Consider the following 22827-nt stretch of genomic DNA (forward strand, 5'->3'; position numbering starts at 1 on the left):
ACTCTCTGATGGGGTCACTTCCAGAAGTGGTGTCATCGCTCTGCCCGCAAGAGTGCTCCTGAACTTTGGGGGCCAAAATCAGACCTGTGCAAAGCTTGAGAGCAATCCCATAGGCAGTGCAATGTGGTCACTTCTGAAAGTGCTGTCGTCATGCCCAGCTGGGAGCATGCATGCCATGCATTTGCCTGAGCTGTCCACTAGCGGTGGGTGATCGCCAGTGGGCAGGGGGCAAACCACCAGGAGTTTTCCCGTCACTGGTGGGCCCCTGGGAACCCTAGTTATATAGTTCCTGAGCTGTTTGAGGTGTGTTTGCCTGAAAATCTCCTTCTAGTTTTTGTTGAGTGGAGGGAAGTGGGATTTTGGTAGTGGGTGATTTAGTTATCAGGAATATAGAGAGTGTGGTCTGTGACAGGTGTTGACCACATGGTGACTTGCCTGCTTAGTGCAAAGGTTGTGCACATTATGCACTGTCTAGATGGAAAGAAGAGGGGAGAAGTCAGTGGTTGTGGTTTATGTTGGTACCAATGGCACTGGGAAATCCAGTTGTGTGGTTCTGGAGGAAAACTCTAGGTTGCTAGGCAGAAAGATAAAGGCCAGGATCTCAAAGGTAGCATTCTCAGAATTACTACCAATTCCACGCCCAGGGCCAGCTAGATAGGCATAGATTAGAGATTAGGGGTCTCAGTGTATGAATGCTGGGATTTAGATTTGTTAGGTACTAGAGAACTTGCTGGGACATGCCAAAGCTGTACAAAAGAGATGAGCTTCTCTTGTCCTTGAAAAGGATATTGCAGAGTTAGAATACATATAGAAGAGGGCAACTAAGATGATTAAGGGGTTGGAGAACCTTTCCTATGAGGAAGGGCTGAAGAGTCTGGGACTTTTCAGTTTAGAAAAGAGACAACTGGGGGGGCATGATAGAGGTTTATAAAATTATGCATGGAGTAGAGAGGGTAGACAGAAATGTTTGTTTGTTTGATTGTTTGTTTGTTTGACTTATACCCTGCCCTCCCTGCAAAAAGGTTCAGGGTGGCATATGACAGAAAATATATAATTAAAACATCATAAAAATATAAAACTAATTTGACAGCTAAAATCCAGGTGCCTCTAACAGTACCAGGCTACTGTAAAACTACTATAAAACTATGGACGCAGCCATGACACAATCCCAGGGCAGTTGCGGGTAGGATATGGCAGTCAGGAAAGGGGACAGTTCACTGGCTCTCAGCCAAAGACCCAGAGGAATTTCTTCCTCTCCCAAAATACTAGAACTCAAGGGCATCCAATGAAGTTGATGGGCAGTAAAATTCAGGATGGACAAAAGGAAATTCTTCTCTATACAAGTGATTAAAATGTGAAATTTGCTGCCAGAGGTTGTAGTGATGATCGCAGACATAGACAGCTTTAAAAGGGATTGCAGATCTGTGGAGCATAGATCTATCAGCGACTACTAGTCATGGTAACGATAGGGAACATTGTTGGAAGTTAGCAGAGTTAATGCAGAGATTGTGCATTGGCATTAATGAGAACAGACACACTGCAGTGTAGCTCTGTAAGAATACTTTACTAAAGGATAAAAAATAAGGTTACATTGGAGAAAAATAATAAATTGCTATACTGACTACATCTTGCTAGAAAAGTAATTGAGAGAGAGTAAGAAAGCAACTGAGACAAAGAGCAATAAAACTTCAATATATAGCATCACTTAATTGCCCCCCCCCCCAATAGAAAATCCTAATTCTACTTCATTGTGCTTAGACAATGAAGCAGGAATCCAAATTCGAGGCCTAAGTGGTTACATGCAAATAAGTTTACTAATTAAATAACACAGAACAGTTTAACTCTTTCATGACTGAAATGGAAACACTTGCTAAAATCCCAACAAACATCCACATTCAGAGGCAGAAAACCTCTCAATGCCATTGGCAGGAAGCAGCACCAAAGGAAGGCCTTGGCAACTATGCCCTGTTGTTGTCCCTCCAGAGTAACTGATTGGCTGCTATGTGAGACAATATGCTGGACTAGATGGGCCACCAGTCTAATCCAGCAGGGCTCTTTTAATATTCTTATGTTATTCTAAGCCTACTGAATAAAAGAGAGAAAAAGGAGTAGCTGCTGTTAGTATTGCACTGTTAATTGCAGTAGTTTGAAGGAAGAGTTTGGCAACAGAGAATTTTCCTGTTGGTCTAAGTAAGGCATTTTCAGCCAACACAACTTTCATTTTTCGGTCTCTAGAATAATGCAGTATTGCCCTTATCACATATTCAATGTGATTCTGTCACAGTCAGATTGATCTCTAGAATCTGGGAGAGGCCAAATTTATCACTACGCTCCAACTTGTTATATCTTACAAATATCTGCTTTTTAATCAATGTGATTCTTACAGGGCAACCCTAAGCATTGTTATAGCTTTCTAAATCCATTGAAGTCAATGGATTTAGAAGGTTATAACTCTCCTTAAGATTGCACTGTTAGTAAATGCTGCTTATATCTCTGAATGCTAGCCAAAACAGTAATCTTTTCCTTCATCCACCAAGGACTTTGCAGGGACCCCCTTTTAAAGTTGGCATTGTTATATGGATATTCTACTTTGAACATGTCATATTTGAGGCAAACGTGCAAGTTTTATATTGATCTCAGTGTGAGGATGCCAGTAAGTTAGCTGTTATTGAGTGAGAAACATCTGGTGACTATGAAGCAGTGCGATAACTCAAGTAGAAGCTTTGAACAAAGACCTATAAGCATGACCCAAACAAAGTTAAGCGCATCAAAGTCCCATTGATTTTAACGGGAGATATAAGTGTACTTTATTTTGTTCCGGATCTCTCTGTATTTAAGTATCTGTGGATGTATGAGTGTATAGAAAGTGAAGCAAAGCCATTAAACACCTGGAGAACAAAATAACATTTTGTGTATTCATTTCTCTTTTTCAATGTGCCACCAAACGTACAGTCTCAGAAATGGTTATTTATTTCTTTTTTTACAGTAGGGCTGAGTGCCCTGGAATTTTAGGAGATAACTGCCAAGGGTTGTTCCCATTTGAACCCAAGAGTTCTAAAATAGAACACGAACAAAGGAGCCAGCCATTAATTGAACACTAATCTCTGTATTCTATGATATATCCTCCTAAGAATGCTACCACTAAAAATGTGAATTTTATTTTTTTTCATAAGTGATGGATTATTGTCCCATGCTGTGAATGTTCCAGTAAAAGTGTCCTTTTATACATCCTTTGTGATTACTAACTTGCAGAAGTATGTGTGGGGTCAGTTGAGTGCTGTGGGAAAATGGAACAGGCCTCTTTTCAAATCAGTAGTGAAATCAGAAGCAAAGTATGCTCTGATTATCATAGGCATGTGTTTTAATGTTGCTTTCCTTAATTGGGTATCTTGTATTTATTTAGAATGAATAATCTGGCACATTTTTCTCCCTTGACAGCAACAAAAATCAAAACTATCCCTCTTTTAAATTTTATTCTTAGTATCCAAATTGTAATGTACATTAGATTCTCGAGCATGTCTTAGAGTGTCTATCTTTTAATCGTTTCATTTTTCCCTTCTCAAGCCTCCTCCCTTTAAAAGAATTATACTTCTCACAGGTCTCTCAGGAATGACTCTTAAACCAGTTTAGTGTCAATACTGACAGGCTGAAAATGTTTTTATCCTCAAGCAGACAACATTCAGGATGAACCTTTTGTATACCAATTCCTCCTCTAAAGGGCTTTCCATACCAAGAGAATCCTGGTAGTATAGCTTGGAGTGTAGTTTAGCAATCCTTTTTTGTTAAAAAAAAAAGAGTGCTGGTACTTACCTACTGATGCAGACACCCACACCCCAAGCTATCAGTGGGCTCCTCTCTACTTCTCATGAATCTCCTGCCCATTCATCTCCCCTACCAAGTTTCTCTACTGAGGTAGGGATCTGCCAGGGGCCATGCTGTGGCTTGGTCCTATCTTTCCTTGACTCTTCATTCATACATGGTACCTACTAATGACATTAGTGGTTGAGACAGGCGGTGCAGGCCTACCTGCTGCCTTATCTGCTGGCCTCTGGCCTGCAGTCTCAATGTCCCTAACTTCTGCTGGCCAAAAAGGTGTCAAAATGCCATATTGATGTGTACCGGCACAAAGAAAGCTCTGGAGTTTAGTATTCCTGGTATTTCATGACTCCTTCAGGATTTATGGTTGTCTTGAAGCAGCTACAGTCCAGGGTTCCGAGTTTTCTCTGGTTTGGTTTATTTCATATTAATCATGTTGCTGAGCAAAATTATAGTGAAGGTTATATGACTGCGCTAAAGCTTATTGGTTCTGGGCCTTCCAAAACAAGTCCTGGCATGGGGACATTTGTCTGGAAAATAATTGCATCTGTGTCTCTGTAGCATCATGAGCAACAGCAGAACTACCTTTTTATATTTATATTTGTTTTTTAGGTATTTATATCCCAGTTTTCTGCCCTATGGGGATCCAAAGCAGCTTACAACATCATTCTCTCCACCATTTTATCCTCACAGCAACAATCCTGTGAGATAAGTTAGGCAAAGGGAGAGAGAGTGACTCGTCCAAAGTCCCCCAACGAGCTTCCACGGCAGAGTGAGAATTTGAATGTGGGTCTCTCAGAAAATAATCCAACATTGTAACACTACATCGTTGGCTCATTTGCTTTACTGTACTTTGGGAAATATAGAAAGTAGATCCAAGATAATGCTATGATGCAAACTTTTTCATATGACCATTGCACCTTCTTGCACAGGGACTTCAATATTTGTGCATGTTTGTCCACAGCCAGATTTCCCAGCATCTTCTATGTGGATTCAGATGATCAGGATAGGCTGTGTAAAGTTAGGATGAGGTTTATAGGCTTCTTCCAGACAGAAGAAAGGTGCCGAGACCAGAAAACAGCAGTATATAGAAATGGTGTAAATCACTGCTGCGTGAGGGAGTGATAACTGAAGAGGGGGAATATTTGGGGGAAGTTTGGGGATAGAAATATTAAGGTAGAATGACATTCCTATATTTGATTCTTTCCATCTCAGGAATTAGACTTTTCTGTGTCTTTGATATCAGAGTTAGCAATCTGAACGCTGGAATAGATTTGATAAACTGAAATGCTTTGGTGTCCTGCAAGAATCTTGACCTGTGTAGAATTTCTGCATAAAGTCTCCTTAATTTCCTAGTATAAAGGATATTATAAAAATCTGTTTTAGTTCAGATTCCATTAAGGATGCACTCATTTTCTTCTCAAAGAGATTTTATGAAGAAACCATATGGTCTTAACATGGTCCCAACATGGTCTCTGTTCATAGATGAGTTCAGATGAGATCATGGATGACTATAGCTGCTGCGCTAGTCCTAGTGACTAGAAGGATTTTAATTTAGTGGTCATTGATTCTTAGTTTTATAACCGAAAGTCTTTCCCTTCATATCATGCACAGTGTTACATATCTCCACTTCTCTAAGTGTTGAGAAGCCCTAGTGGTAGCACTACTTGGGTTGGTTTCTTTTGGAGGAAATGAATTAATTTTGTAATATTTGCTTTATTTAATAGATTCTGTTCTATTATTTAGTAATATAGAAATAGAGTAGAAAAGATAATGAATCATTCCGAGTGGGCAGTAAATCTACTACCCCACATTAGATACACAGAAAAAGAGAGAGTTCCTACACCCTAAGAGCATCAGCCAGTTCACAGTAGTCTCTGCTTCTGTTCCAAACTCTCTCTCTCTCTCTCTCTCTCTCTCCCTCTCTCTCTCCTCCCTCCCTCTCTCTCTCTCACACACACACACACATGCACGCACACACCTCATCTGTTCAACTCAGCTGAGAGAGATCAACTTCTCCAAGCTTTGATAAGTACTTAGAGAGATCACTGGGGAACCATTTTCTAACAGTTAGACTCCACTGAGGAAATATCCACAATAGTTAGGAAATGGTAAAATTGTTTAGTAGAGGCTCCGGTTCTGGACTCTTTGGGCCAAATTCATTTACATTGATCAGATTGCAGTCTCACATCACCATGTTGCTGTTGTGTAGCCATGCTTTCTATAATGGATATACAATACATTGCCATACTTGGCAAAAGGTTTCTGACTTCTCCCACTATTGTAACGTTGTTCATACCACTGTTTTACTTGTCTAAGAAATAATAAACTGCACATTTAATACTCGATATGTGAACCTTTGGGAGTCATTCAATATATACACAAATATATTGATAGTTGTCCAATAATTTATGAGCTGTGCTAATATGATTCCCTCAGCACACAATGTTTATTCATAATAATATTAATCAGAATCTTTTTTGGATCATCCCACATGTCAGACAGCTGGATAGAAGACATAGTGTTTCCCACAGATTTCCAACAAAGCTTTCCATGTTAAAATGCAGCATTACTTACAATTTTCCTTGGTTTTCTTTCAGTTTTCAGACTGAACTACAGCATTTCTGACATAACTGATAGAAATCGAGTTAAAAGCAGATTAAAGAAGTTTATCACTCGAAGACCTTCACTGAAATCTTTGCAAGAAAAGGGCCTCATAAAAGGTGTGTTGTCTCTTTCTTTTTTAAAAGCAATTTGTGAGTTTGCTTGTTTCCTTAAACCTGGCTATATGCTGTACAGTATTTTATTTATACTTTTGTTGGGCATCAGAAGGTTGTTACAGTGATTTTTTAAAAAAGCTTAGGACATGCTCTGTCCCCAAGTGGAGAAGGAGAGATTGGCACAGGACTCAGTGGAGGACTCCCTCCCCTCCCACAACTATCTTCAAGGAAAGTGACAGTTGGGTCAGTGTTAAGCTGTTGAGACATAGGACTATTTGTCTGTGAAATTGACAGCAAGCCAGAGGGTAAGAAGGATCTGCTGTGACCAACTATGGCACACATCGCTTTATTATTGTGGGGAATGGATTTAATGAAAGAGATTTTCTATCACTGTTATGCACTTTTACTATTCTCAGGAGCTAATGTAGCACTTGTAACGCTAATTGCAAGAAAATGAAACTTGAAACAAAAGACCAAAGCAGAATGTATGTTGCACATGTAAATTGTTGTAAAATGTAAGATCAAAGTACTGTGAAGCTTGCTATCAGGTAGATTGCTCTTAATGAGTTTAATGAGCACCTGTTTGACTTCTGACACCTGTCTCTCACTTGATACAAACCCCCCCCCCCCATTGTGAAACTGTCTATGCAAAGTGTCACAATGAAAGCTAGCTAAGATTAGAAACATCTCTCAAGGCTGGGAGAGAAAACCACAAATCGGAGAAGGGGACTTAATGTAACCACAAGTGCATTCCAGGAGAGGAGAGCATCTCTCCTCCCACGGAACCCAGAGAAATATTCCTCGGCTGAAGCCCCCAGGGTTGCCAGAAAGCAACATTGGGGCGCTGCTATTAAATGTTGCAAAGACCAAAGGAATGGGCATGAATGAGAAGCCCATGAAAGAGATGGGTGAGAAAGGAAGGAAGATGTTCCTTCCAGAGATAACACCAAGGACAGATAAGATAAGAAATTGCAATCGGATAATGCTGTAACTATGCTGTTGACCTAAGTTGTTTCTTCCAATAAGACATTTGTATCATGACAGGTGGTCACCCACTTGAGCCAATGGGGGGCCACTGTATTTTCTGAGCCAATGGAATAACAAATATTATAATTAACCAAAAGGTATTAATTGCTTTGTACTGCTATTGTAGCTTTAATGAGCATTGGGCACGAGGGTACTTTGTGCTCTCTGTGTAACCATTGTATCTCCATCGTTTAATAAACAATTATACATTGCTTCATCTACAGCACTCTGCGTGTGTCTCTTATCATGATTGGCTAGAGGGACATTCAGGACACCATTTGTGTCCAACATTATTATCCTTGTTGTTTTGCATAACCCTTTTGCTTCTAAGTGTATTTTAGTTTAGTTTATTCAGCTCATAGGGCATACATTATAACAAAGTTTAATAATTAAAAATAACAGTTAAAGAAAAGGTTGCCACGTCCACAATGCAGCTTTTGCAAAGGCTACTCAGTAATAGTCTTAATTTTAAGGAATCGGGAATGTTTGAATGCTTTAGTAACCATTTTTTAAGGAATCTTTCTCTGTCTAATTCATGTTTTGGACAGTGAAAGAAGGTATGGGACAGCAAGTCAGTTTCACAGATGCACTGGTCCAAGGGTATCTTGAGGGCTGCGAAGTTTAAAGAACTCTTGTTACTAGCTTATCTGCTTTATATTTGAAATAGTGAAAGATTGTGATGTGTATGAAGACCTGTTTGCACAGTGAAAGCAAATCTGATGTGCAGTGAATGTCTGGCCTTTCACTTTTTTAAAAGGATAGTTTATTCCCAGAATTGGAAAGGACAAAAGAGGCAAAGGGATGCCATTAATTTCCATGGCTGATAAATGTATGTGAGTTGAGGTTCAATTTAGTCTCAGATTACTTGGAAAGATTTCTCTGAACTTCAAACACCTAACAGAACAATTTTTACCTATCTAATGCACTATGTACAATCTTGAGAAAGTTAGCGTCCATAAACATCTTCTTTCCCAAATAACAGTGCCCTCGTGGCCCAAATGTGTTTTGTCTTTTTGTTGCCTAACTTAGGTGAGCCAGCAAGGTACTGCTGAGGAAATCCTCAGGAAACAAGATGGCAGCCATTATGTGGAAGAGGTTAATTCAAATGGACATGACCACATATTCGGCAGGTTTCTTATGCGTTCAGGACATCATACCAAGGCTAGCCTCCTTTTAGGTCCTAGAATTCTCTATGCAGTGGAAGATCTCTGTTGTGTCTCATAAAGTGTTCCTAGGATAAGGGTGAAGCCCCTGCTCACAGAGAGCTTCCATAGATTTTTGAACCTATACAGCTCAACTAGGACAACAGTGTTCAAGTGCCCTTACTTTTATAGACATATCTGGATAACATCTGAAAGACTTGCACTATTTGAGCAAGGTCAACTTTTATTTTATCTTCTAGAATTCAGCTTGCAAAATTCACCCAGCCATCAGTGAGTGTGCTAAAACCACAACTGCTCATGCAAATGAAGTAGTTAAAGACTCTTTTGCACCAGCTGTGCACAGCCTTAGCATAGTAGATGTTCTGGTTGTTTTCCAGCAATTTTGAACTAATGGAAAGGCCTCAACCAGTGCAAATTAGGGCAGCTCCATAGAGGAGAAAAATATGGCAGATTAAAGGAGCAGAATAAGGGTAGGAATTCATTTGCTTCCTGAATGTAACCAGCCCAGTGAGGCTGTGAATAGTGACGCTGCATTGACCACTTCCACTGGGGTAATTTAATGGATTCCAGTGGGATTTTATTAATATAATTATTTAATGAATGAAAATTTGGTTCTTCTGAAGTACAGTAGCATGCTGACTGCAGTAGAAGCAAATGTACACCAAGAGCAGAAAATTGTTCTCAGCTAGTTTTCAGAAATTGGGAATATGAATACATAGTGCTTACTGATTTCTTTAATGACAATTCTAGCCACTGATATTCTGATGGTTGAATCTGGGTGACAGTTTTTTAAAAAACCTTACTTAATCCCAACCAAATTCCTGTCTAAATGGGAAAGTTACATTTTTTTCCTGAAAAGGCATACACTTGAAGCTTAGAAACACAATATTTAAAAATAATTTAAGTGAGACTGTCATTTCACTAGCCTTGGAACAGCTTAATGATATTTGTATTTTATTTTTGGAGTCAAATATTGAAAAAAGACCTGAGTTTAAATATAAAATTGCTTACAGTGCTTTCTATGTAAATAGACAGGAACCACATGTTAGTGTTTATTATAGTGAAATGGAGCCCTGTTATGTATATGCACTCCATTCATATCTGACTGCGCCACATGTGCATTTTGACATTTAAGGTCTGTTGTTTTCGAACCTTTACAAGGAAAGTGACGTTTGTTATGTTAGGCTGTTTTGAAACCTGTGCCTCAGCTGCCTCAGGGGAATGTACATATGTACAGTTGAGGTATAAAAACCATGTATGCTATTTCTTTCACAACTAGTGTTTAGGTTTGGCGTTTCCAGCATGGTGTCCATAGATGCTATGACACCTGCCCACACTTTTCCTGACTTCCATCAAGTGTTTCTAGAAAGTGGGTGGGCTTTTGTTCAGCAAGGCTTCTGATTGGCCTCTGGAGATCTGATTGGCTGTGCAGATTATTAAAAATTGCTTTGGCCAACAGCTGCTATCACAGCACAAATATCTTCACTGTATGTATACAGTAAAATATTTTTAAACAATACATTCCTTTCATAAAACATCCTGTTAAGCAGATCTTCTGCCTGAAATGTTGAAGAGCTACTATTACAGTTATACCTAACCTCATTCCCTAATGTTTTGAGGTTGGCTTTGCCTCCTGTGGCAGCCACTTTGTGTCAGAATTCCAATGGTGCCAGCAGGTTCAAAAAGTTTGGGGATCCCTGACTTAGATAGAACAGTCCCCTTTAAAATTTGGATTATAGTGCTATTAAATCACCATGTGTAGTTGAATGTGGGTGGGTTCTTAGTTCAGTAGAACTTGATTATTTGTCTGAACCACATTTACCTGTGTGAATTAGCACATGATAACAGCCATTCCTTTTTATTTAGCTTCTAGTCTGTGTAAACATGTCAATGGCATTTCTGTTGACTGACCATCTGACATCTTGAATGCTTTATTTCATGTTTTATCCTAAGCCTGCCCTTTGTGACTTCTGATAGACCATATGGGGAGCCACCTACCCATCTATGGTCCCCTTGCCCCCAGTGAACATCTAGTTTTTGTTGTTTGCCTGTTGCAAAAACAGGTTTATTGAGTCCTGACAGGCCACAAAAGATAGTAGGTGGTCTGAACTTGGCTTGGTGTATAATAAGTTGTAATGTCCTATCGTACATCATGTTTTGTTGGATATTAAAGGGAGGATCAAACCATACAAGATACTGTGAAATCTCTGATAGGTGTCCACTGTCCTTTTCCTTGTAAATAACAGGGGTGAAAGGCCCTAATTTGAAATGTACATGGGGAGATGGGAATCTTATTCTTTCCTCTCAATGTGTTTTTGATCTCAAATGTCTCCCCATATTAGTCCATTGGGGAGAAAGTATAGGGGGTTTGTATGATGCCTATATATTGCCCCCCCCCCCGGAAGTGGGGCAAATATAAAATGCAGAAGGCAATTTAAGGTAAGGGAAATGGTGCAGGGTAAAAGAGTTAAACCTCTCTCCTGTCTGCATCACTAAATCAAGGTTTTGCAGCTGCTTTGTACGCATAAAGCTGCCTTATACTGAGTCAGGCAATTGGTCTATTACCGTCAGTATCGTCTGTTCTGATGGGCAGCAGCACTACAGGGTCTCAGGCAGAGGTCTTTCAGATCACTGCCTACTTCACCCTTTTAGCTGAAGAAGGCAGGAATTGAAACTGGAATCTTCTTCTGAAAGCAAGATGTAAAATATTTGAAAATGGCAAAACTTGGAAAAGAATTTGTAGCTGCCTCCAAACAGAAAAAGAGGGGTGTTGTGCTGTATATAAAGGAGGAACTACAGCCTAAAGTGGTGTTAAGTGATGTTGAAGCTCAATATTTGGCAGTGGAAATAATTTGGAATTCAAAAAAGACATTGGTGATTGGAATTTATGCGCCTAATGGTGCAAAAGAAAAAAATTTTACGGACTTACAAAAACAGTTGGATGAACTGTCTTATGACCAAATAATATTGGCAGGCGATTTCAATGGAGTTACAAACTTGGAGGAAGACAAGAAATCTAAGACTATACAAAAAAAGAGGACTATTACCAAAGTCATTCTTTGCAATCACGAAACAGGAAAGTTTAGAGGATGTATGGAGGAGACAGTATCCCAAGAATAGACAATATACATATTACTCTGCAAGACACTCTACACTATCAAGAATTGATATGATCTGGGCCTCCAAAGAACTGTTGCTCTGGACTAAAGAGGTGGAAATAATGCCAAAGGTAGGCTCAGATCATAATCCAATTGTGTGGAAATTTGGTAAGAATAGTAAAAGAAGAGGATGGAGAATAAATGAAGACTTGTTACAAATGGAAGAGAATATTGCATTGCTGCGAAGAGAGACCAAGTTCTTTTTGCAATACAATTTGAACAAAGAAGTATCGACAAATAAGGTTTGGGACACATATAAGGCTGTGATCAGAGGGATACTAATGGACTTGAATGCGAGAGACAGGAGGAAAAAGGAGGAGAAAAGACAAGAAATTATGGAAAAAATTAAAGCCAAAGAGACTCAGCTCAAAAAGAGACCAGGCAAAAAGAAAATATATCAGGATATAAAAATACTGCAAGAACAGCTATCGGCAATGAACAACAAAGAATTGGAGTGGAATTTAAATAGGATGAATCAGAGGTCGTTTGAAGGTGCAAATAAACCTGGGAAATATTTAGCATGGCAACTAAAAAAGAGGAAGGAGAAGAAAATTATCAGTACGATACGAGAAGATGATAAGTTATTAAGTGATCAAGTCACCATTAGTAGAGCCTTTTTTAAATTTTATGCAAAATTATACCAAAAAAAAGAGGTGAACAAAGATTCAATAGCGGAATATTTAGATAAGATGAAACTTCCGACACTCTCTGAAGAATGGAAAGAGAAATTGAATAAGGAAGTGACAGAAGAAGAAATAAAAGAAACTATTCAATCAACGAAATTGGGGAAGGTGCCAGGCCCGGAAGGACTAACGGCAAAATTTTATAAAATAATGGGCCAAGAATTGGCACCTCTCCTGAAAGAGGTGACGAATGGTGTTATGCAGGATCAAGGGATCCCTGATTCTTGGAAGGAGGCTAACATATCATTGATTCCAAAAAAAGGACAAGATTTGACTAATGTTAAAAATTATAGACCAATTTCATTGTTGAACAATGATTATAAAATATTTGCAAAGGTGCTGGCAGAAAGAATTAAAGGATGGATGTCGGAATTCATTGCAGACGAACAAGCGGGATTTTTACCTAATAGACAAATTAAAGATAATCTGAGAACAGTAATAAATGCTATTGAATACTATGATAAGCATTGTGATAGAGAGGTTGGTTTCTTTTTTGTAGACGCAGAAAAAGCATTTGACAATTTGAACTGGGACTTTATGTTCGCCACCATGGAAAAGCTGCAAATGGGAGAAAAGTTCATACAAGCAGTTAAAGGAATTTATAAAGACCAAAGTGCAGCGACTATAGTGAATGACGATCTGACAAAAAAACTGAAAATAAGCAAAGGCACAAGGCAAGGCTGCCCATTGTCTCCATTGCTGTACATATTGATTTTGGAGATATTGATGATCCAGATACGAGAGGACGACGCAATCTGAGGTATAAAGATAAGAGAGTTTACCTACAAGGTCAGAGCATTTGCGGATGATATAATGTTGATTGTAGAGGATCCAATTGACAATATGCCAAAGGTAATAAAGAAGATAAAGGAATTTGGAGATCTGGCTGGTTTTTTTGTAAATAAAAAGAAGTCGAAGATACTATGCAAAAATATGACTAAACAGAAACAACAAGAACTGATGGAATTAACGGACTGCGAGGTAACAAACAAAGTAAAATATTTGGGAATTGAACTAACTGTAAAAAATATAGACTTATTTAAGAACAACTATGAGAAGTTGTGGATACAAATAGAGAGAGATTTGATAAAGTGGAACAAGTTGAATTTATCATGGCTGGGCAGAATCACGACAATAAAAATGAATGTTCTACCTCGTGTGATGTTTCTGTTACAAACGATCCCGATTATCCGAGACTCTAAACAATTTGAAAAATGGCAAAGAAAAATTTCGAATTTTGTGTGGGCAGGCAAGAAACCACGTGTTAAAATGAAAGTGTTACAGGATGCGAAAGGAAGAGGTGGCTTGCAACTGCCCAACTTAAGACTGTATTATGAAGCAATTTGTTTGACATGGATAAAGGATTGGATAATGTTGAAAAATCGCAAACTTCTGGCATTGGAAGGTTATAAGAAAATATTCGGATGGCATGCATACCTATGGTACGATAAAATAAAAGCGGACTCTCTGTTTCTGCATCATTATATTAGAAGAAGCCTCTTCACAATTTGGAAGAAATATAAGATGTATCTGGAAGATCAAATCCCCTCTTGGGTGGTCCCATATGAAGTAATAGACCCGAGAACTGTCGATAACGAACAGCAATACAAGGAGATAATACAAATACAACATTTAATGCCAAAAATAAAATCAGAAGAAGAATTGTCTCCTTGTTATAACTGGTTTCAATACAGACAGATTAGAGATCTTTACAAATCGGACTGTTCAAGAGGAGGAATAAGAATGGAAAACTCAGAATTGGAAGAAGTAATGCTACAAGAAGATAAGAAACAAATTTCAAAGATCTACAAGATACTTCTAAAATGGTATACTGAAGATGAAGTAGTGAAAGTACAGATGGTGAAGTGGGCAATAAATTTTCATAAAGAAATAGCAATGGAGGCATGGGAGCACTTGTGGAAGAATACAATTAAGATTACAACGTGTACGAATATTAGAGAAAATGTATACAAGATGATATACAGATGGTACCTAACACCGAAGAAAATTGTGCTGGGGAACGCTAATATGTCAGATAAGTGCTGGAAATGTAAAAAGCACGAAGGATCATTATATCACATGTGGTGGACTTGTGAAGTAGAGAAGCAGTACTGGGGAGATATATTAGAAGTAATTAATGAGGTGTTACAAACCCAAATAAATAAGAACCCAGAACTGCTGCTACTAAACTTGGGAATGGAGAATGTTCCAGTGCAAAATAGAACATTGTTATTTTATATGACAGCTGCAGCAAGATTACTTACTGTATGCGCAGAAATGGAAAATGCAAGAAGTACCTACTGTAGAGGACTGGATTTACAAATTGTTGTACATGGCAGAGATGGATAAAATGACAAGAAAACTCAAAGACCTGGATCCGGGACAGTATTTGGCGGACTGGGCGAAATTGAAACAATTTTTGGAAAAAAAATGGGATGTGAAAGGAGAACTGTGGCAGTTTGAGAATTTTTAAAATAAGACGTTTTAAACAGGAGAAGTGACTTTACCATTAAGAATTTATATCTATTTTAATCTAAGCTTGGATTATAATATAGTAGAAAAGGGGTAAAATTTAGAACTGATTTTGTAAAGAATAAGATAGGGAGGTTAGGATAAGTAATACCTTTTTTAGAGTATATGAATAAGGGAATAGTTAAATAAATATACTGATGGGGCATATTATATATACTATATGTTAGTGGATCAGATTGTATATTATATAATGAATGTGTAGTACGGTGTTGTATGCTGTGCCACATTGGTGGCAGGGCACACAGGAGGGGTTTTAATACATATTATAATGACAATAGTAGATTTGATAGAATATATGTTTAAAAGAAATAGAATATGTTTAAATTAAGACTTCTGTTATATATTATACTATATTATACTGGTCTGCTATATTGAGGGGTATAAGATCTATACTACATTGATAGTATAACTGATAGATGTATATTATACTGATAGAATATTTGATAGCATAATTGATAGAAGTATACTATATTGATAGGATATTTGATATATATGATAGAATACCTGGGAAAAAAAATTAGAATGTGCTTAGAGTAAGGGATTTATTAAGTAATAAGAGGGGTTAAGGGTTGGAAAGCTGTTGGAAGTCGATAGAGAGGGGGGAGGAAAAGGGTGGGGGATAGGGTTAATTAGATATTGAGGGAATGTATGTATTGAATTTGAAAAGTATACTCACCAATAATTTTTTTTTAAAAAAGAAACTGGAATCTTCTTCATGCAAAACGGATGTTCTACCACTAATCTACGGCCCCTCCACTCACACAAACAAAGAAAAATGCACTGGATCACAAATCTCTAGTGCGTCTTATATGGTTTGATCCAAAGACATTTAAAGCTATGTAATTCATACTCTTTGTTTCTCAACTTTCCCCTCCTTTTTTAGTTTAATAAAATGTAGCTGATGAATCTCCTTTGGTGTTACACTGGGATCAGATGAGATGCCAGCTAACAAATTCAGATTCATTAACATAACTTGAATTCATCCTTTAATTTGTCTCTGAAGGAAAAACGGATACATGTGTTTTTAGAGAGACCAGATTTAGAATACCTCTGATTGACCAGTGTAGTCTGGTTCTTACTGGGGTGTGTGTGCATTTCTTGCCTCTTCTATGCTCTGTCATGCTCTGCCATGCTATTTCTGCTATTTTTAGCATTGGTCTTAGTAGCAATGGAATGTGTTGCAGAGAAAAAGCATGTTAGTTTCCTACCATGAAGTTTCATTAGGATTATGTTCTGGCCATGCAAATGAGCTAAGATTCGTTAGCAGAGCTTAATTCCAATCTCCAGTAAGTCAATGTGAAATGCTCATTTGATAAGGTTCCTTCATTGTCTTCAGTAGTGTTTATCCCTTAATCTGGTAAAATGTTACAAAAATGCAGTTGCACTGCTTACACTGACAGGGAGCACTTTTAAATGTTAATTTTGTTAAAGTTTGCATTTAAAACATTTTTTTAAAGTAGCATATTAGAATGAGGCGGATTAAAAATAAAAGAGCGGCCTAAATTTCATGTCCTAGAAAGCAATCTATTCAATTTTTTATAGGTGCATTTAAGTTCAGAAATTGTTTATTTCTTCCCTCTCTTGTGGTAAAGACAGAAAAAGTAGGATGGAAGGAATGTTCATACCTCTGTAAATTTATTGCTCATATTCTGTGGTGTTTTGCCATTTTTGTTTTGTTTTCATAAGGCATTGTCTCAGACTGATTTAGCTGCCTTGGCAATTTTATAGAATTGAAAAGGGCAAATAGTAACAGACCTTAAAAGAGAAATTGTCGAAGGCTTTCACGGCTGGAGAACGATGGTTGTTGTGGATTTTCCGGACTGTATAGCCGTGGCCTTGGCATTGTAGTTCCTGATGTTTCCTGTCGTCTTAGTGTTACCACTAAGAGATCTCTGTCTTTTGGTGCTACACCTCTGAAGATGCCAGCCACAGCTGCTGGCGAAACGTCAGGAACTACAATGCCAAGACCACGGCCATACAGTCCGGAAAATCCACAACAACCATCTTAAAAGAGAAAGTTTTAAATTTATTTATTTTTATATTTATTTGCTTATTATCTGCCTTTCTTGCTGATATTCATGGAGGATTACAAAATTTAGCAGTACAATAAGAGCAGTGTAAGACAAAATAAATAGAGTAATAGGATTGGATTGCAGAGTTTCAGAGAAATGCAATAAAAACGATATGAAACATGACATAAGAAATGCCAGAACTAGATTACAGAAATTAGAAAGCAATGCACCAAAATAAGAAATGCATACAATAAATAGTGCCATAAACCATAGCCCTTGTCCCTTTCTAAAAGCGTCATCCTGAACAATACCATCCAATAGCCTTGTGTGCCCTACCCACACATCTAATTCAACCCAACTAATTCAAAAATCCACACAACAGGGCCACTCAGATGCTGGTTTCTGCAAACCTAGGAGAAATGGAAAGTTTGTAGAAAAATATATTTTGTTTCTTAAAAATTGTGGTGGGTTTCTAAATAGATCCCAAATGGTAACAACAACATCTATGCTGAAATCACAGAAAAAGCTGAGGTGCTATAGTGGGTTTTCATAGCAACCCAAAATGCCCCAGTAAAATGTGGCGGCAAAGGCAAGCAGGAGCAAGCATGAAGGAGAAGTTAGAGGCAGAGCTTGGACTTGCTTGTTTGGCATATCTGCTTCTCTCCACTGTTTTCTAGCAAACAGACAAGGGGAAGGGAAGATGGAGTAGGTAGCAAGCGGCCAGAGGGAGGTAAGAACAGGCAAGAGATACCAAGGGTGTGATGTTAGGTGAAACAATGGCAACAGACTAGAGAAAAGGTAAACATTCTCAATAATAAATGGTCCCTTGCAGTATGGAATATATGACTTATTTGTGGACACCAAATCAAACCATTTGTTGCAGGCTTAGTCTCTTTAAAACAAAACTTGTGGAAATTAGATGACCATATTTGTGTTAACATGTGATATTGTGATGTTGTCATGGGGGAGGGGTGTTGCCGAACATTCAGTTTACTGCCGAATGTGTATATCTAAATGTCCATTCGGAGATTTTGAGTAATTATGTCATAAATGCACATACAAAGTAATATGAGGACACATCATATAATCAAGGGGGTGGGCAGGCTGGAAAACTAAGGGTGGGTGGGCAAGCAAGTGTTTGGGGGGAAGGAAGAATAAGAGCATAGGGGGAGTCTGGCAGGAGGAACTAGAGGGGAGGGAAGAAAATCATAGCCAGAGAAAGAGGTGTGATGTAGGGGCCATTGGGGAAGGAATATAATTTTCTCTTCCCTGCTAACCCTTGCAGATCCCACTCTTGTTTTTATTTGCCACTTTTCTGGTGAAAGTACTCAAAGCAGCACATAGTATAAATTACAATAAACTCAATAAAGAACAATTCAAAGCAAATCAGATCCATAAATACCACAATCTAAAATGAAATACCAGTTGAAAGAGCAGCATATATTTAGATACCTTATTCGCACACCAATCCATTAGAAATATGTAAGAAAAGACTTCTTGTGGTTTTAATCTTGTATGACTACTATACATTGTGCACACGTGCAACACTTTCCTTCCTCTATCTTATAGTGCCCAGAAATTGGTTGCGCAGCGCCTTGCACAAGCAGAACAACAGTTTAGAATATGCTATGTTTAACTTAGTGAAAGGGGCTTTTTGAGTTTTTTGTTGTACTTGCACAACAACTCTAGCCCATGTGGAAATCTTCCAGTGGATCCAAGCTGCTGAGCCTGAAGTGCATAGGCCAGATATGTGTGATGTATATACCATAAAACTGTACATATCTTAGAGGTTACCTATGAACTTTCTACGTATAAGCCACTATAAAAATCAAAGTTCAATGTACAAATATTCAGTAGTGGTAAGATGGACATGCCATGGGGGCAGGTCAAGTTAGTGCAACCAGTAATCATGACACAAGACCCATTTAATTTAATTGATAGGGTTCAGTAACAATACTACTGATAGGAAACCTAGACAAGATTGCTCCCCAATAACTCCTATTGATTTCAGGTAAGATTTGCTTACCAGTAAATGGCGTTCTTTGTTTATTGACTTATTTCATTAATACTCTGCCTTTAGCCTCTGCAGGCTGCCTAATAACATTAAATCATTTAGGACTAAAAAAAGATAATATTTCCACAAAATCTTTAAAAAACAGACAGCAAAATTACTCAGACACCATATCAGTTGATGGTTGGGGGTCATCATTCTTTTCTGTTTGCTTTTTTAAAAATGACAGTAACAATTTAACAGACAGTCAGTTGGAAAATAATAGTTTCACAGATTGATTACTGTGTAAAATGTCTTATGCAATGTAATTTGATGTATTTATTTTAAAATATTTATATACTATTTTTCTGTCAGTCACTAAGAGGTTGGACATACCTCAATTGTCCATACATTTGGGGGGCTAAGTCAAAATGATAGTACATGGTAATTAGAACAAATAAACGAAACTGTTCTTTTACAGATGATTTAGAAACTTCTTATTTTTATTAAAGAAACATAACAGTGTCCCCATCCCACAATTCTCCTTCACTAGTATTGCTGTTTATACCCCCTCTTCCTCCTCCCATTCAAAAAGTCACTGCCTGATAGAGAAGTGCAACAGCCTCCTGTTTGCACATGGTTGAGGAGTGCTTTGTTCACTTTCTCCAGCCAGAAGAACAGGAGGAAGCTGCATTGCTAGCACAGGAGGGAGCAGGCCATTTAGCGGAGAAGAACGTTAATAGCTTGAGCCAGTGTTTGATACCCTGGCAAACTCATTTGGTTATTCCATTGCAAAGTTGGTAAGATTTCTCTGTGACTCCTCTTTCTATTTCACGTGCATCTTTGCTCAAAGACAATGGTTTGGAAATCACTGTACATTTTTGTTACCAGAAGGGGGAGCACTTTTCAGTTGAGATCCCCAGTTTCATGCTTTTCCTAAGAGTGTCCAGTCTTCATTTTAGGGAACAGAAAAGCAGCATTTCAGGGAATACATTTCAGGGAACATTTAGGGTTACAGAGGGAAGGAGGAGGTGAAGACGTCCCATCCCAGTGATGGAAATGCTTACTGTTACTGGAGATTTACAGCAAGATCCTAGCAATATCCATCTATGGAAATCTCAGTTCTAAAGTTCTATCAGATGCCTTTCAGGAGGAATTAAAACAAGCAAAGGAAATAAAGAAAACTACCTTCCAACCTATTAAGAAAATGAGCAGTCCACAATAACAAAATGTACCACTTGATAGAGCAGTTTGCTTTTGTGAATACCCAACAACAGTGAAATTGTGTTCTGGCCAGGCCTTGATTTTGTGATCTCGTTCTCAGTACTATTTTATAATATTGCATAACACTCTTTGTTTGTTTCTGAGAAACAGTGTAGTAAAATAGATTGTGCTGAACTGTGAATCCTGAAATAGAATCATGTCCAAAACTACCCCATCCATTTGTAGGGTAAGTCAGGTTCATGTTTTCGCCTTTGAAGAAAGGGCTTAATATTTATTTATTTATTGTTTATTTGTTTGTTTATATATTTATTTTACCCCACTTTTCTGTTGGCTCTAAGCTACTTGGCTCAAGTAGCTATTAAACATTACAGATTAAAACCAAATAAATACATTCATATGTACACGCTTTTGTGCTGTTTTCATTCAAGTAAAACCAGAAGTTTGGATAAACTGCAGTATTGCTTGTGACGATTTAATTTGGTTTATAACAGTGAACTTCGTGAACTCGATGGGCTTCTTGAAGCTGGATGGGCAGTTCAGTGCCTCAATGATCATACTATTATATGCCTCAGAACTTCAGAATGACTATTCCAGGCTCCCCTCGTGTCTCCTTTTATATCCTCATACAAAGCTGTCATGTCCACTACTACCTCAAATGGGTGGTTTTTTATGAGCATATATCAGCAATGCGTAACACAAACCGTATTTGCTGAGCACATTGTGAATATATTGCTCGTCCTAAAAATGGTTGGGTTTCCCCCTCCCCCCATACTATAGTATTGACTAACTGTCGGTGTTTGATGTATGGTTTACCAGCCTGATGTAGACTTATGGTTAGAGCTTAACTTGTTAGTTCTGCTTTTGCAGCCAATTCAGAATAACTACAGATGCCTCAAGATATTAAAATTGACTGCTCAAATGGACTCAGTGTGGGAGTTTCATTGGTTTTAAATTGATAACAGCTGAAGGAGTGAATGATTAAAGCTGTATAAGGGCACAGAATGCAGTTCTGTCCCCCCCCCCTTCCTCTTCTTTTCTTTTTCTTTTTTTAACAACTTCTTGTATGGGAATGTTCTTTACTATAATAAAAATATTTCATTACTTGAATTTTTTAAATGATGAACAAAAACATTTCTGAAGCCTATTGTGGGAGCAATTCCTGAGAAACTGGAATAAACTTTGAGAGGATGAGGCGGGTTTGTATTCAGTAGGGAGCATTTAAAGTTAAGTAGCATTCCATAAGGTGGTAATTGTGTCTATTTCCCAGACATTTGAGCTAAATAAGCTGGATGGAAAACATAAACTGTCATAACAGGAGGTTTGGAGTGTTGTGTACATCTCCTACCACCACCACCCCTTTCTCTGTTATAAAAAGTGGCATTCTAAAGAGCCTTTTTGCAAATAAATCAAACAAGGCCCCTTTGCTTTCTTTAATCTCTTGGGAGCAGTTACAGTTTTCATTATTGGAAAAGAAGTTCTGGTTGCTTCCTTGTCATGGCAAGCTTTCAGCTATTATAAATAGAATGGTGAAACATGTTTAAAGAGCTAATCTAGATGTTTCTAAAGATGGGAGAAAATATGAAGGCTTTGAGTTTCTATCACACACCACTCTCGTTTTAAAGTTTTCAAGAGTGCTCTGGATGAAGGATGAGCAACTGGTACCCTGCAAGCTATATCTAGACTCCTCCTGAAGGTAGCTTGTCTGGACCACACAGACCTAAACATTTACCACCCAGTGGCCAACATTCTTTTTGGGGAGGGGGGCAACGTAGTGGCTGTGTAGCTTCAGGCGGTTTTGGAGGAGTCAGATTATCTAGACTTATTTCAGTCTGGATTCAACCCTGGGTTTGGGACAAAAACAGCCTTGGTGGCCCTGACCAGTGATCTTCGATGGGAGAGTGACAGGTAAAGTGCATCCCTGTCGATTCTCCTGGACCTCTTAGTGGCCTACAGTGCCTCAACCATTGTATTCATCTGGAGAGCCTGATTGGGCTGGGAGTAAGGGGTATCGTGCTTTGATGGTTACTTGACTGGCCAACTCTAGTAGGTGGTGCTGGTAGACTGATGTTCCATAGCATTTATGCTGTGGGACCCCACAGATTTCCAGGGGATCAGGAATAAGACAACACCAATATGTGGATGATACCAACTGTCTCTTTTTACCAACTGACTCAGGTGGGTGTGTGCAAGACCTAAACAGGTGCCTGGAGAAGTTAATGGATCAGGGTCAATAAAGTGAAATTCAATCCAGACAAAACTGAGATGCTGTTAGTCACTGATAAAGCTGCTCAGGGCTGCAGAGTTAGTCTATCCTGGAAGCCATTGCACTCCCACTGAAGGATCAGTTTCATAGATTGTGGGTATTGCTGGATCCTGGAGGCCCAGGTCTACTCCATAGCATACAGTATTGTGTTTTTTACGAGCTTCAGCCGATATGCTACAGTTATTCCTCAAAAAGCTTGATCCGGCAGCAGTGGTCCATGCTCTGATTACATCCAAGTTA

At 38.4% G+C, this 22827-nt stretch overlaps 1 protein-coding gene across 2 annotated transcripts in view; it reads left to right on the forward strand.

Moving 5' to 3' along the window:
• The window catches only part of ARHGAP15 (Rho GTPase activating protein 15), a 634574-nt gene that overhangs the window by 360452 nt on the left and 251295 nt on the right, over positions 1-22827 (forward strand). For both annotated transcript variants that reach the window (XM_054972327.1, XM_054972328.1), the window contains exon 10: positions 6417-6539. In XM_054972327.1, the coding sequence (XP_054828302.1) occupies positions 6417-6539 (123 nt within the window). The remainder of the gene's footprint in view (positions 1-6416; positions 6540-22827) is intronic.

This window comes from Eublepharis macularius, chromosome 2, assembly GCF_028583425.1.
Source record: "Eublepharis macularius isolate TG4126 chromosome 2, MPM_Emac_v1.0, whole genome shotgun sequence".
Taxonomy (NCBI): Eukaryota; Metazoa; Chordata; class Lepidosauria; order Squamata; family Eublepharidae; genus Eublepharis; species Eublepharis macularius.